General features: G+C 43.8%; 1 protein-coding gene across 1 annotated transcript in view; it reads left to right on the top strand.

The window, feature by feature from the left end:
• Positions 1-13,462, top strand: part of LOC102011258 (mitogen-activated protein kinase kinase kinase MLT) — a gene marked incomplete in the record, with an annotated part of 162,859 nt that overhangs the window by 148,475 nt on the left and 922 nt on the right. The window contains 4 exon segments of the mRNA XM_013518751.1: positions 1,315-1,431; positions 4,277-4,351; positions 7,810-7,960; positions 13,034-13,462. Coding sequence (XP_013374205.1) covers positions 1,315-1,431; positions 4,277-4,351; positions 7,810-7,960; positions 13,034-13,462 — 772 coding nt within the window.

Here is a 13,462-nt window from a genome sequence, read left to right as displayed (position 1 = left end):
AAGACTCCCCAAAAAGTTCCCTCATACCATTCCCAGTTCATCTCCCTCTGTAAAGCAACTACTCTTGTGAATCTTTTTCTACCATAGATGACTTTTGTTTAGAATGTCCTACGTATGGATCATTATATATGTTCTTTTGTATGTGTAGCTCTTCTTTCATTCACTGTAATGTTTTGAGATGATTCATGTTGTAGCATAAACCAGTAATTTATTCCTTTGTATTTCCAACTAGTAGTCCATTCTACACTATTCATCCAATTTCCTTTGACAATTGACCAGTTTCTAGTTTTATGGCTATGATAAAGCCTCTAAGAACATACCCAGACCAGTTTTTTTTTTTTTAATTTCTGTTAGGCAAATAAACATGTTATAGAAGTAGAATTTCTGGGTCTTAAGGATAGGCATATTTTAGTCTTACAGTAAATTACCGAATCTTTTCCCAATGCAATTACATTCCCACCAGCAGTGCATGAGAGTTCCAGTAGCTCCAAATCCTAGCCAACATTTGAAGTTATCAGCCTTAGCCATTCTAGTGTGTGTGTGGTAGAATATCATTGTGGTTTTGATTTACACTGCCCTGGTAAAAAATGGTACAGATCATTTTTTCATGATATGGTGTTATTAAAATTTAATCATTTAAAAGTTAAGAAATTTCATGTAAGATCCTGGATTTCTAGCTTTTTATGCAGCAGCATTAAAAGGCCCAGCAAAGATGGACACATATCCCCACCTGGGCCAATCAGCAGAAACTGACCAGTGACTGTGCCTTAAAGGCAACTGCTCTTCAGCTCCCCGGTGATGGCCAGTTATGTTACCATGCCTTATCACCATCGCAGTCCTGTTTTCCTCCTTGTTAAGAGGAAAGTGATCTGTTTCTTGAACCCATTACTGGGGAAATGAAAGGTGGATCAAAAGGGCTGTACGGTGCAAAAAGTGGAAAGACCACATTTCTTTGGGGCAATGAGAAAAATATTACTACAGTGTTTAATATGTGAATTAAATAGATCTATTCTGAAAGGCTATGCTGTAAGACTCTAAAATGAAACTCCCTGGCTTTACTCATTTTTATTACCTGCCTGGCCCCATAGGATTCTGAGTTTGTAACTCCTTTAGTAGAACTATTGAACTGATACATTATGCCTCAAGACTGCACTAACTGGGGGTTATTTAGACATACAAAGAGATCTAATTTTGTGTCCTTTTATTGAAAAAAAAAAAGACTCCCCAATTCTTTATTTGTGTGTTATAAAACATTGAGACCAAAAAAAATTTTGTTTCACTTTCTCAATCCTGTAATTTTACTTTTAATTCCAGGATTGTAAGTGGAAAATGTATATGGAGATGGATGGGGATGAAATTGCAATAACCTACATAAAAGATGTGACATTCAACACTAACCTACCTGATGCAGAGATTTTAAAGATGATAAAGGTAAGATTCTATTTATAGCTTAAAAGTTTTTTGAATTCACAGATATCAAACAAAGACATTAAAATACCCCAGCAGTGTGCTTTTGTGCTTGTGATGCTTGCATCAGCTCAGCCTCAAGCTGGCTGTTGAAAGGCACATTTTATTTAGTAGATTGAGACAATAATAGGTTTTTGTTAAAATTCCACTTAGGCTGTGTGAACTAAAAAGCACTGCAAAAAAGTATCATTTAATTTTTTTAAAAAATTTCCATCTACATTTCTTTATGCTTACCTTGTCATTTATTAAAGGAAAGAAAATGTTATTGACAATATTTATTTCAAATTTGGATCATTTTAAACTTTGGAAAACTTGTAAAGAGGAAGACTTTCCTTGGTTTCATTCAGTTTCTTGCAAGACTGAGATGAGGCTATGTCTGGGGTGTGTGTTGAAGTTTTAATGGCTTTTTGGGTTCACATTTGGAAATTCTGGGAGTTGTCAGAGTGTCCGGGTCACAGAGATATGCCTTTGGGAACACTAGAGAAAGGCTTATAGAAATGCTTAACTTGCCCTCAAAATGGCAAAAAAAAAGCAGTTCTGTCCCAACCATACAGAGGAAAACACATATGAAACTTCAGTTGTAGAAAGAAGGTCAACAACCTGAGGCTAACGAGTGGGACGTCAGTAGGACTGTCACCCTAACCGCAGCCTTTAGCTCTAGGACACTCTTTAACTATGTATTTAGACTCAGTGAAGAAAATGAGACTTGTCACAAAGAACCAAAGTACAAACACAAGTAGAAAACCTTCAATGCCATGGCATTAGACTTGTAAATGTGTTCTCTGCACAAACATGAGATTATTAAACACCCAAGTTCTTTTAATATACAAGTGAATTCATCAAGTAGACTGATTTGATATTCATTGTTGGGTTCCTTTGCATAACTGGGAGTTATTTCAAAGGCATAATTTATCTGTAAAGGTTATGATTTGGGTTTAACTTCTTACGTTGTTGGGGCATATTATGCTTTGATGTCTTGAAGACTAGAAAGTATGGATACTGGTACTGGAGTTTGGGGCAAGGCCCTTATTAAGGGGTCCCAACAGGCCAGGCCCATTCACCCGTTCCATAACACACTCCAGGAGATGAGCTGTGGAGAAGAGCAGGAAAGGAGCTTTCATCAGCATGGTCACGCTGGGGAGCACAGTAAAGATCCGTCTTCAAGGGTCTGACAGGGGCTTTAGGGTTTTACGGAAAAGGAGAACAGAGGCAAAGCCTGGGAGTTTATATAGCTGGGGGGTGGGACTTATATAGCTGACAGTGTAGGTAATCCTGGTCAACTCATCCTGGTTGATCAGTATGTCAGGACTGGTTCTATGAGGTCTTGGGGAGCCATCATCACTTAAGGGGGTAATTGGGCTCCCATCACGCGATGGCTGGGCCCCTGCTTTGGGGGAGCAAGCCTACTTCCCATCATAGGATAAGCCCATCATGGGATATTTGTTTCTGGTTAAGGGGTGAGCTCATCATAGGATAATCTTGGAGGCTCTGCTTTTCTGGGAATCCAAAGTGATCAGAGGTTTAGGACAGTGACTTGGGACTTCCAGACATCTTTCCAAGGGGCCTGGAACTAGACATTGTAAAAGCTAGCAATTAGCTGCAAATCCCAAAAATTATTTTAGTGACTCTTACCTCATTGTCCTCAGTCTTGAACGGAAATGAGAGAAGCTAATTGAATTTAGGGATAATGCACCTTGTAACATGGACACTCTGAATGATTAACATGCCTACGTGTAGAGCTGAGCAGGGATCTGACCCAGAGTTTAAAGTAATAAAGGAGACGTAGTAAGTGAAGGCAGAGGTGCCACTGGGCATCCACCAGCCTAGCTGTAACTCCCTGTTACCATACTTTCTGCTCCTTCCCATCCATGACTGCACTGGCTGCGGCAGTCGTTCTTGCTTCAGCGTACTTTTAAGAGTAAGATCCAAAGCCCTGACTATGAGCGGAAGTTAGTTGCTCATGGAAAAAGTAGTAGGATTGTGTCATAAAACGGAGTGCCTGTGTTTCTGGTTTACCACATGTGCAGAATTACACCATATTAACAGGGCTGCTGGAAAAATAAGATAGAGCAGACCATTCAAAACATACAGAACTTTTTAACACCAAAAGAAACAACGACAGTCCTAATTTAAAACAAAATAAGCCCTGTTTGTATCTATTACATTTTCTGTACTCAACTTGTAGGCAGTCATTCTTTTACAGCATTAAACTAGAGGGACAGAAAAAGGAGAGGAGAATGCAACTCACTTCTAAAAGAGATTAGTTTCATCAGAATAAACATAGGCTTCAAGGCACAAGCCTCTTTACTAGTCCTTTGTTTTAAAATAGTGGAAAACATTGCCACAGTGCCTTTGCTTGTACATGTGGCATTGCAGGATAGCCTGACAGTGGGGAAAGTTGAGTGATTGTTGAAAGCACTACACCAGCCACTGCTTGCACTCAAGGAACACATTCCTGAGCTTTCTCATTGTTGTGGCTTTCTCTTAATTTTGAGAAAGTTTTTCTGTCGATGCTTTAAACATTAGCATGAACTAACGATATAAGTAGGGCCAAGCCATAGCAAATATTATTTTACAAAAGAGAGCATTGTGGGAAACCAGGATCAGCTGTTTACAGTTGTGTACAAAGATGTGTTAATGAAAAACAAAGTTCAAAACATTAGCACATTGTGAACCAGCATCGCTTTCATGATAATCTGGTATGATATCCCTATTTGCCAACTGAGGATGGCACAGCTGGCCTCGAGAAAACTCACCGTGGCAGGGCAGGCTGTATTGTGGTGTTACACCGCTTACCTTTCTTTTTCAGCCACCATTTGTGATGGAGAAGTGGATTGTAGGAATAGCAGAAAACCAGACCGTGGAGTGCACTGTCACCTATGAGGTGAGTCCCTGGGTAGTGGACAGGGATGTAGCTCATCCCTCAGAGAGCTTGGGATTTCTTGGGATTTGCTGGAAAAGAAGCTACTTAATTAACATGAATATGGGCAGATCAATGCAGTTTCACTGACAAAGTGTTGAAAAGGAGAGCGAATAGGACAAACTTACCCAGTTAGAGACGGGGCAACACTTCTTTCATTCATCCTTGGCTGAACACTGCTGCACACCACGAAATCTGTTTAGGTACTGAGAATACCAAAAAGTGACTAAGCAGACGTCTGTCTTCTTAGAGTAAAGAGTTTAGGGGTGAGAAAAGGTGGGTGAATCTTCAAAAGGTGAGAACATAGCCCCACTACCAGGTGGGGAGAAATTGTATTACCAAAAACAGATGGACAGACTGCGTATACTTTGATATGGAAAGATGGGAAATTTTATACTTTTTAAAAAATATGCTATTCAAAGTAGAATTCATAGGTTTAAGAGTACCTGAAGGCAGCTGCTGTTCTGTGACTCGAATATACAAGGCCTACTGGGATTATATTCCAGGGGAGCCAAATAGAGAATAAGGAACAAGTCAGTAAATTATGTGAGAGAGTAAAAGGTGGTCAGTGGAAAATAACTCAGGGTGTTACACTGGGTGCTTGCAGAGGTCTCTACAGAGGAGACAGCAGGAACTAGCAGGAGAACAGCAAGTGCAAGTCCCCAAGCAGAGGGTACAATGACAAAGCTGGCCGTGGGCCCCAGAGAGGATTTTGGACTTGCTGTAAGCACAATGGGAGCTCAATGGGGCATTTTAAATTGCAGACAGAAAGAACCTAATTATGTTTTAAAAATCAATAAGATCTGCATAATGACATGTATATGGTTACCAATGCTTTGCACTAAAAAAAATTTAAAAATAGATGTCATGTTACATGCTTTGTATCATAACATTTTCACCTTCACAGAGAATGATTTCTCTGTATATATTTTAATGATATGTGGTTCCATAAGTGTATTTAATACCAATAATTTTTAAATCACCAAGGTCTTCATGGCTGGTGGGACATTAACCTTACAAAATAGAAGAACCCTGTGTGGAGTGGCTAAAGGGGCACAGTTAGAGCAGAGATTCTAGGGGTACATGAAAATATCAGCGTGCATCTACCACTGATAAGGCCTGCTTTTCTAAGCCAGGAGTGGTGGCACATGCCTTTAATCCTAACACTCAGGAGACTGAAGCTGGAAAACTGCTGAGCGTTCCAGGCCACCCTGGGCTACATCGTGAGTCCAAGCCCAGCCTGAACTACATAGTGTGATTTTGTCTTTAAAAAAAAAGGTCTGCTTTGAATTGGGCTTTATGAACTGCTGCATTGGGATGATCTTCCCAGCTGCCAGGGTTTGACTCTTCAGTATCAGTGCTCCAAACCCTGGCCAGCTGGCTCTGCAGCCTGGAAAATAGTAACTGTTTTGACAGTGATCTGTGGTCGTTACTTTTCTTGTTGCTCAGAAACAATAACCAGCACCTGCAAATTAAAGGAGGGAAGGTTTATTTTGCCTCACAGTTTGTGGAGGTTTTAGTCCACGTCAGTTGCAAGACAGGGCAGCATTGTAGGTAAATGGATGCAACTCGAAACCATACTCATAAGTGAAATAAACCAGACACACATGTGCAAACATTGTGTTGTCTCCCTGGTGAGAGAAGCTGAAAGAGCAAGTAAGATCCAAAATGTACAACAGGTATTGTAAAATGGAAAAAACTTCAAAAGGAAAGAGAAACTGGTTTGGGGGGAACGGAAAAAAGATGGAAGGGAAAGGCAAAAGAAAAAAAAAATATATATATATATATACAAAAGATAGTTAAAATAGTTATACTACTAATTTCTCTCAGTTCAGTGAAAAGATAGGTCTGTGCTAATATTGTTTGGACAGTTAAATGCTGATATCCCGTACTCTGAGTAACTAAAGATAACAATAGGCAATGTATTAATCATTGTTACTCTCCTATCATATTGTTTTAGGATTTTGCTTTTTGTTTTTATTTGTTTGTTTTTTGTTTCTTATTTTTCTTTAAAATAATTATTTAAAAAAAAAACAGAGTGGCATGAAACAGGGCATGGCAGAGAGCAGCTCAGGGCAGGCAGCAGGGTCAGAGAGAGGGATCAAAGGAGGAGGGTGGACGAATCCACTGACGGTATCACACCCCCACGATCCAGTCACCTCCCCAAAGCCCCACTATGATCACGTGAAGCTTTGGGGGACATCGAGATATAAACCATAATTTCTGTCCTCTCCTGAAGGTTGCACAGATTGTGGGAAGAGGCACCAGAGAAGCAACATTAGCTATCAGTGAGCGTGCAGGGCACAAAACCCAAATAAAACGGGTTGGCTGGTCTGGAGGACCTGATAAACTCTTCTAGACCATTCCTGAGCTGAGGGTCCTCGCTCCCCAGGGAAGCCCTCTTCTTCGTTCCTCTTCACCAGGCCTCTCGTTCTGCAGATGCACCACGCCCACTCGTTGCTGCTTGTTCTTGCTTCCCTTCCTGTCCCTCCTTCTCCATTGCACATTCCATCATGATAACCATTTATGTCTGTGTTTTTCACTCCTGGGTTTTTAGAAACATTTTCATAACTGTGTTGAATCCTGGAGAGTCCTTTTTGGGCGATGCGGCTGGGGATGTAACAGAGTCCTGTGTGTGCTGGGCGAGCCTGTACCACAGAGCTACACGCAGCTCAGGACGGGCTGTAGTCGGTGTGGCTTTGCGACCCCTGCTGAGGAGGGAGATGTCCGGAGCAAGTGGGCTGTGTCCTGAGCTGATGTCCTTTCTGTTTTCCTGAGCTGAATTTCTCCCCTCTTGATCCCGTCTCCCTTTGCACCTCTTACCCTTTGCCATCCCGGAAGGAATCAGTGCCCTGCATGCACCACATGCATCCTCATACCTTGGAACCAAATACCTTGGGACAGAAACCATTCTCGGGCAAAAGTCAGGTGTTTGTTTATTCAACAGAATCTCTCTTTAAAGTACTAAAACTAAAGGAAATTATTTCTTATCAAAGAGGTAAGTTGAGATTTGCCAAATGTTATAAGTCCTGGGAGAAGGCAACACATATTTTACTACCATAATCGGTAAGGGATATGTTATAATCCATTAGGGAATAAACTGCTGGGGCTGCTGTAGCCCAGTGGAAGAGCAGGTGTTTAGCATTTGTGAGTTCCTGAGTCTCATCGCCAGTGTGGGAGACAGACAGACAGAGTCGGACACAGAGGCAGAGAGAGACAGAGACACGGAGACAGGCAGAGAGACAGACAGAATATGAGAGAATTATATTTAGGCAAAGTATTCAGAATATTTTACCTAAGGCATATCGTAGTGTTCTAAGTAGGGACACTGAAATGACACAATAACTTCGGTTTTTTTCCTTCCAATTTTATAAGTGAAATATGTATGTGCTTGGTCATGGCTTCCTTTTCCTTTTTGACAGAGTGATGTTAGAACTCCAAAAAGCACTAAACATGTCCATTCAATTCACTGGAGTAGAACAAAACCGCAGGATGAAGTGAAAGCTGTCCAACTCTTCATTCAGACATTACTCTTCAATTCCGAGGGCAACCCTCGCAGCAGGTCCGACTCAAGTAAGTTAGTGTTACATGTGTGTGATATCCCGAAAGTTAGTTATGACTTACTCATAGCAGAGGTAAGTGCCTGTCTGTAGCTAGACACACATTCCTAATGCAGTACTTACTGCTTACACTTTTATAATATTGGTTTTTATAGGCAGATTATGTGGTAAGTAGTATTTATAGTCATATACATGGGTCTACTAAAATACATTCCAGGATAACCATGACAGAAGATGAACATTAGGCTTACATTGTGTCGGTAATAAAAATCTGTTTGCATATTTAGTTTCCAGAAGTATATGTGCAGATAGAGACATGAATCTTCTATATGTAGTAAACCTTTGCTACAAAGTCACTGCTGTCACTGGGAAACATCCTGCATCCCGGACACCACTGATACATCAAAGTATGGGAAGGATGGGGGAAGGGAAGAAGGGGAGGATAGAGGAAGGGAGAGAAAGACGGAAGAATAGAGGGATAAAAGAAGGGTATGATAAGAAAGAAAAGAAGATAGAAAAAGACACAGAAAACTTGAAATGCATATGGTGGCTAGTGGTAAAATTATAGATGATATAAATAAACAATTTAGAGTAACACCGAGGGGGCCAGGGATATAGCTCAGCAGCAAAAGTGCCTGCCCGGCAAGTGCAAAGTCCTGAGTTCAATTCCCCGTACCAAAAAAAAAAAATATATATATATATAGAGTAACACTGAGGAGGATCAGCTGACTGGTGTCAGCTTGGTCCTTATTTGGTGAGTTTAAAGAAAAGGTTCTGACCCTCAGCTCTATAGGTCCAGAAATTCAAGTAACTCTTTGGGACTGGCACAAGCTAACAAAAACACTGGAAATATGTATAGAACCTCCCACGCAGTTTCCTCTTTACCATGAGAAATACACCTGCCAAACAAAGCAGAAATGCACATTTTCTTATTGGTGCATGTTTTTTCCCCAAGAGAAACTATATCTGTGAAGCTGTATCAGAAGGTTATTTGTTGGGCACACGCAAAAGCCAGGGGCTATAACTTGCCGCCCTTGAGGGTTCGCCCCTGTGTCTTCTGCCCTGAAGTCTGACCTGCCAAGCCAACCAGCTGTCCTTGATGCCCCAAGCCTGGTGCCCAGAATCCTGGACAATACTCAAAACCCACCAACAAATTATTTTGACAGCGGGGCTGGGGATTCAGCTCAGCGGCACAGTGCCTGGCTGGCAAGCACAAGGTCGTGAGTTCGATTCCCAGGACCGGGAAAAAAAAAAAATTGTTTGACAGCATGGCAGGCCTGTCCACCTTTGTGAGAACAGTTGATTTGCTTATATTCTTTTACAAATAATCATCAAGGACATCCTGACTACCAAGATTGGGCATGACTGAGTTTTTGTCCAGCCTTGCTTGCTGTAATCTTATCACCAAACACCTTTTTGGGCATGCTGTTCCTACAAATGACTGTTCTACACAATAGGTGTTGATTCCTACTAGCTGTCCTCTCAGACGCTGTTTCTGAATTCTTTTATGTTTGTTCATACAACAGTCTTGCTTTGCATGCCTATTATACTTCTAAAGACTTCTTTCTATAACCACTAGTGTTTGTAGGGCACATTTTACTTCTATAGGGCTTTCATAACCTTGATCTTCTTTGATCCCTACAACAGCCCTGTGAAACCTGGGGTGGGGGTGGGATTCTTCTTTCTGCATTTCTGCTGTATTTTCCTTCCATTAAAAGCTTGTTTTCTGCTTCCCTACTAATATGATACGAAATGACTGCCAACAGCTTCAAAGTTTTATAGAACTCCATTCCACATGTGAGAGTCACTAAATAGATACTTTATCAGTAACAATTTCAGATTCTTTGGCATAAAGCTTATGGATGCTATTTTTTCCCAAGCATTCTCTCGTGGACCAATTAGCTATATGAATAGCATGAAGTGGTGGTAGGTGGCCAGGACATCCTATATAACATATGGTGGCCATGTGAATGGAGTCAAGGTAGAACCCTTAATGTGGCATTAAATTTACCATTTAATGGTAAATGGTAGTGCTAAATGGTATTAAGTGTTCTTGGCTACTCTTAAAAATAAATATTTTATGTATAGTAGATTTTGTGAAATAGGAAGAAGTTACTCAAAAGGGAAAGGGAACCAGGAAGGGGGAGGGGGAAAGGAAGGAAGGAAGGAAGGGAAAAGAAAAACAGACGAGAATGGTAAAATGCAAACAAAGCTTTGTGAATAAGAAGAGGAAGAGAGGTTGAAGGGAGGGGAGGGGAATGGGGAAAAAAGGAATCAAGATATATCATGTACAGGTACAAATTCCCTTTAATGAATGTGATTATTATGGATACATAAATTGTACCAATAAACTTAATTAAAATTTTAAAAATAAGTTCAAGTCTAGGCAACTTAGTGAGATCCTGTCTCAGAAAGGGAAGGTGGGGACAAGAATACCCTCCTATCTCCTGTTAGGCTTGGTTCAGACAAACTTTTTCATTCTGTTAACTAGAAAGTCTGCAGAATTAGTCTGCAGAATTAGTCTTTGACTTCAGCTTTATCTAGTTTGCCTCCCTTTCATCTTCATTGTAGCTATTTATTTATTATTTATTCATTTATTTATTATAAGTACTGGGGATTGAGCCCAGGGCTTTTACACTGAACTACATCCTAAAACCCATTTCTTTCTTTCTTTCTTTCTTTCTTTATGTACTATTTTGAGATGGAGTTTTATCAAGTTCCTGTCATAGTTTGGTAATTGCTGGGACAAAATCCAACACCCAAAGTTGAAGGGGGAAAGGTTTATTTAGCTCACAGTTTGTAGAGGTTTCAGTCCATAATCAGCTGGCTCTAAGGCAGGGTGGATGGCAGACAGGTACTGAGAAACAGTTCATAGGGGACAGAAGATAGCAAAGCAAGCAGGAGATGACTACAGCTCTTTCTATCCCTTATATCTTTTCCAGGCTGCGTAAGGCAGGTAGCCCTCACACCCTTGTGCCCATGATCCTAGCACTGCACCATGCATCAATTCTAGCATGATTCAGCCACCTCTAAGAAAGCCCCAGCTGTGATTGCATGAGGCTTTGAGGGGGCATCTAGACCCAAGTTGTAACAGTTCCTAAGTTGCCCAGCCAACTTGGGCTCCAATTTGTGACCTTTCTGCCTCAGACTCCCAGAGTTCTGGAATGAAAGCAAGCATCACCATGCCCAGCCCTTACATCCCGTTTTACCCCTTTCACAGTGTGATGTGAAGACTCAGAAGATACTCCCCAGAACAGTTAATGTCTCTTTCAGTGGCAGGTAGCAGAAAATCTCTTTTCACTTTTGTCCAATAGTTCTCAAAACGTGGGTGGTCCTGGAACCAACAGCGTCTGGGTCCCGCATGTACTTGTTTGAAATCCAGACTCTGAGGCCCAGCCCCAGGACTATAGAATCATAAATCCTGGGGGTAGAACAGCAGTCTTGACTCTAAGAAGCCCTCTGGGTAATTATGAAGTATTCTAAAGTCCTTCAACCAGTGAGTCAAGTGCCAATAAAATGTATTGTCTTCCCTAACAAGAGGCCATGAAGGCTCCAGGTGTGGTGAGAACACCCAGCAGGACCCCGCTGAGATCGAGGGAGGCGGGTTGGCTTCTTCCCACTCCACCCTGAGGTCCATGTTGGCTCCCCTCCACCTGGCTGCTCTCTCTCCACAGTCACTAGGATGCGGCCACGCCCAGAGGCCAGGGCGGTTCAGGACCTCCCTGTTCTCGTATCCAGGAGTGAGGAAACCTTAGAAGACCCCGCAGTCTCCCCGTGCCAGCTTCACTCTGGCAGAATTGAGAGCTTGCTCCTTCCTGGCACCAGCACTCTTGCTCAGCCTGATCAAGTGTGCGGGAGCCCCAAGGCGGCCTGCTGCTCCGACACACACATGAGGTCGTTGGGGTTGGAGACCACACAAAATCAGGGCTCATTTGGAAGCTAAAATGTCAGAGAAATCGAAGTGAGAAAAGAGGGCGTTGTGATACTTTATGATTCTGCTCATGTCACGTTTCTATAATCCAAATTCCAGACAGGGAGAGCGGATGGGTAGTTACCGAGGGCTGGGAGAAGGCAGAGGGGGAGAAGGAGTGTTTAGCGGGTGTACTGCCTGCAAGAGCGCCGTTGTGCCAAGGCGAGTACACACACACACACACACACACACACACACACACACACACGACAGAAGGCACTGGGCTGGTGGGAGCCTTGAGGACACAGGAGGTGCCCCAGGCCTGGACAAGTCCCTTGCCTTAGAGGTGGCACCACCTGTGCGGGGCACACAGGGCGGTCCCTTGCTGGCGGGGAGAACCAAGCGTGCTCTGCTGCCCCCTCCCCAGAACTCCATCTGCGCCAAGCAGGGCCAGAGACAAGGAGCGGGTGGGAGTGGGCCAGCGGGCGGAGCCCGGCCCAGACCTGGGCAGACCGTGAGGTGGGGCGTTAAGTACTGCGTGGGAAGTGCCAGCTTCCTTCCTCGCGTGGAGCCGCTCTCCTCCGGAGATGAGAGATGAGCGCGTCTCCCTTCCACACCATCTCCAGCTGCCTCAGCTTTAGAACTTCCTTTCTTTTACCTGCTTTTGGGGCCCTTGAAGGTCAAGACTGCTGGTTGCCAAAAGAAAAAAAAAGTCCTTTGGTTTCTGAAAAGCACATGCCTGCCACCCAGGCACACTTAAACAGCAATTTCTAGACGTGACATCACCACTCAGGAGGCAGGAGCCCGCATTTAGAGGCAAGGGGACCCGGGATTACTGGCTGAGTGGTCTCGGGCGATCGAGCTCCTTTACCTCTGAGGTCTCGTTGGTTGTACAACCAGATGATTAGTATTTACCTGCGGAGATTATAGAAGAGTCGAATGTGATCACGTAACGTGAAATCATGGAATAACAACCAAGTTCACAATGTACTCAGTGTCAGTATCTATGTTTTTAAAAAACTATTTGTACGAGTAAAGGAAACGTGCTTATTTCTGGCCTAGAATTTCTGTGACTGTGAAGGGTAGAGCAGCCCGAGCAGCTCGAGCTCCCTGGCCGGCTGAGGGGGTGCGGGGCGGGGCAGCCGCTGGGCCCGCTCACCTCCGTCTGTCCCGCAGGTGCCGACTGCCAGTGGCTGGACACGCTGCGGATGCGGCAGATCGCCTCCGACGCGCCCCTGCACCGCTCGCAGAGCAACCCCATCCTGGGCTCGCCTTTCTTCCCGTACTTCAACGACCAGGACTCGTACGCGGCCGCCGTGCGGCGGACCCAGGCGCCCGTCAAGTACCAGCAGATCACGCCCATCAACCAGTCGCGGAGCTCCTCGCCCACGCAGTACGGGCTCACCAAGAGCTTCTCCGGCCTGCTGCTCAACTCCAGGGACAGCGGCTTCTCCAGCCTCAACACCGACAGCTCCTCCGAGCGGGGGCGCTACTCCGACCGGAGCCGGAACAAGCTCGACCGCGGGGGCGGGTCGCTGCACGCCTCGCCGCGGGGCCGCTTCCCGGGGCAGAGCCAGCACCCCGCGGCCTCCCGGGAGAGGGGCG

The sequence above is a fragment of the Chinchilla lanigera genome, unplaced genomic scaffold, assembly GCF_000276665.1.
Source record: "Chinchilla lanigera isolate Chin_1 unplaced genomic scaffold, ChiLan1.0 scaffold00048, whole genome shotgun sequence".
NCBI classification, from domain to species: Eukaryota; Metazoa; Chordata; class Mammalia; order Rodentia; family Chinchillidae; genus Chinchilla; species Chinchilla lanigera.
Note: the sequence above shows the minus strand (reverse complement) of the source record. Positions and strands in the feature narration are given on the sequence as shown.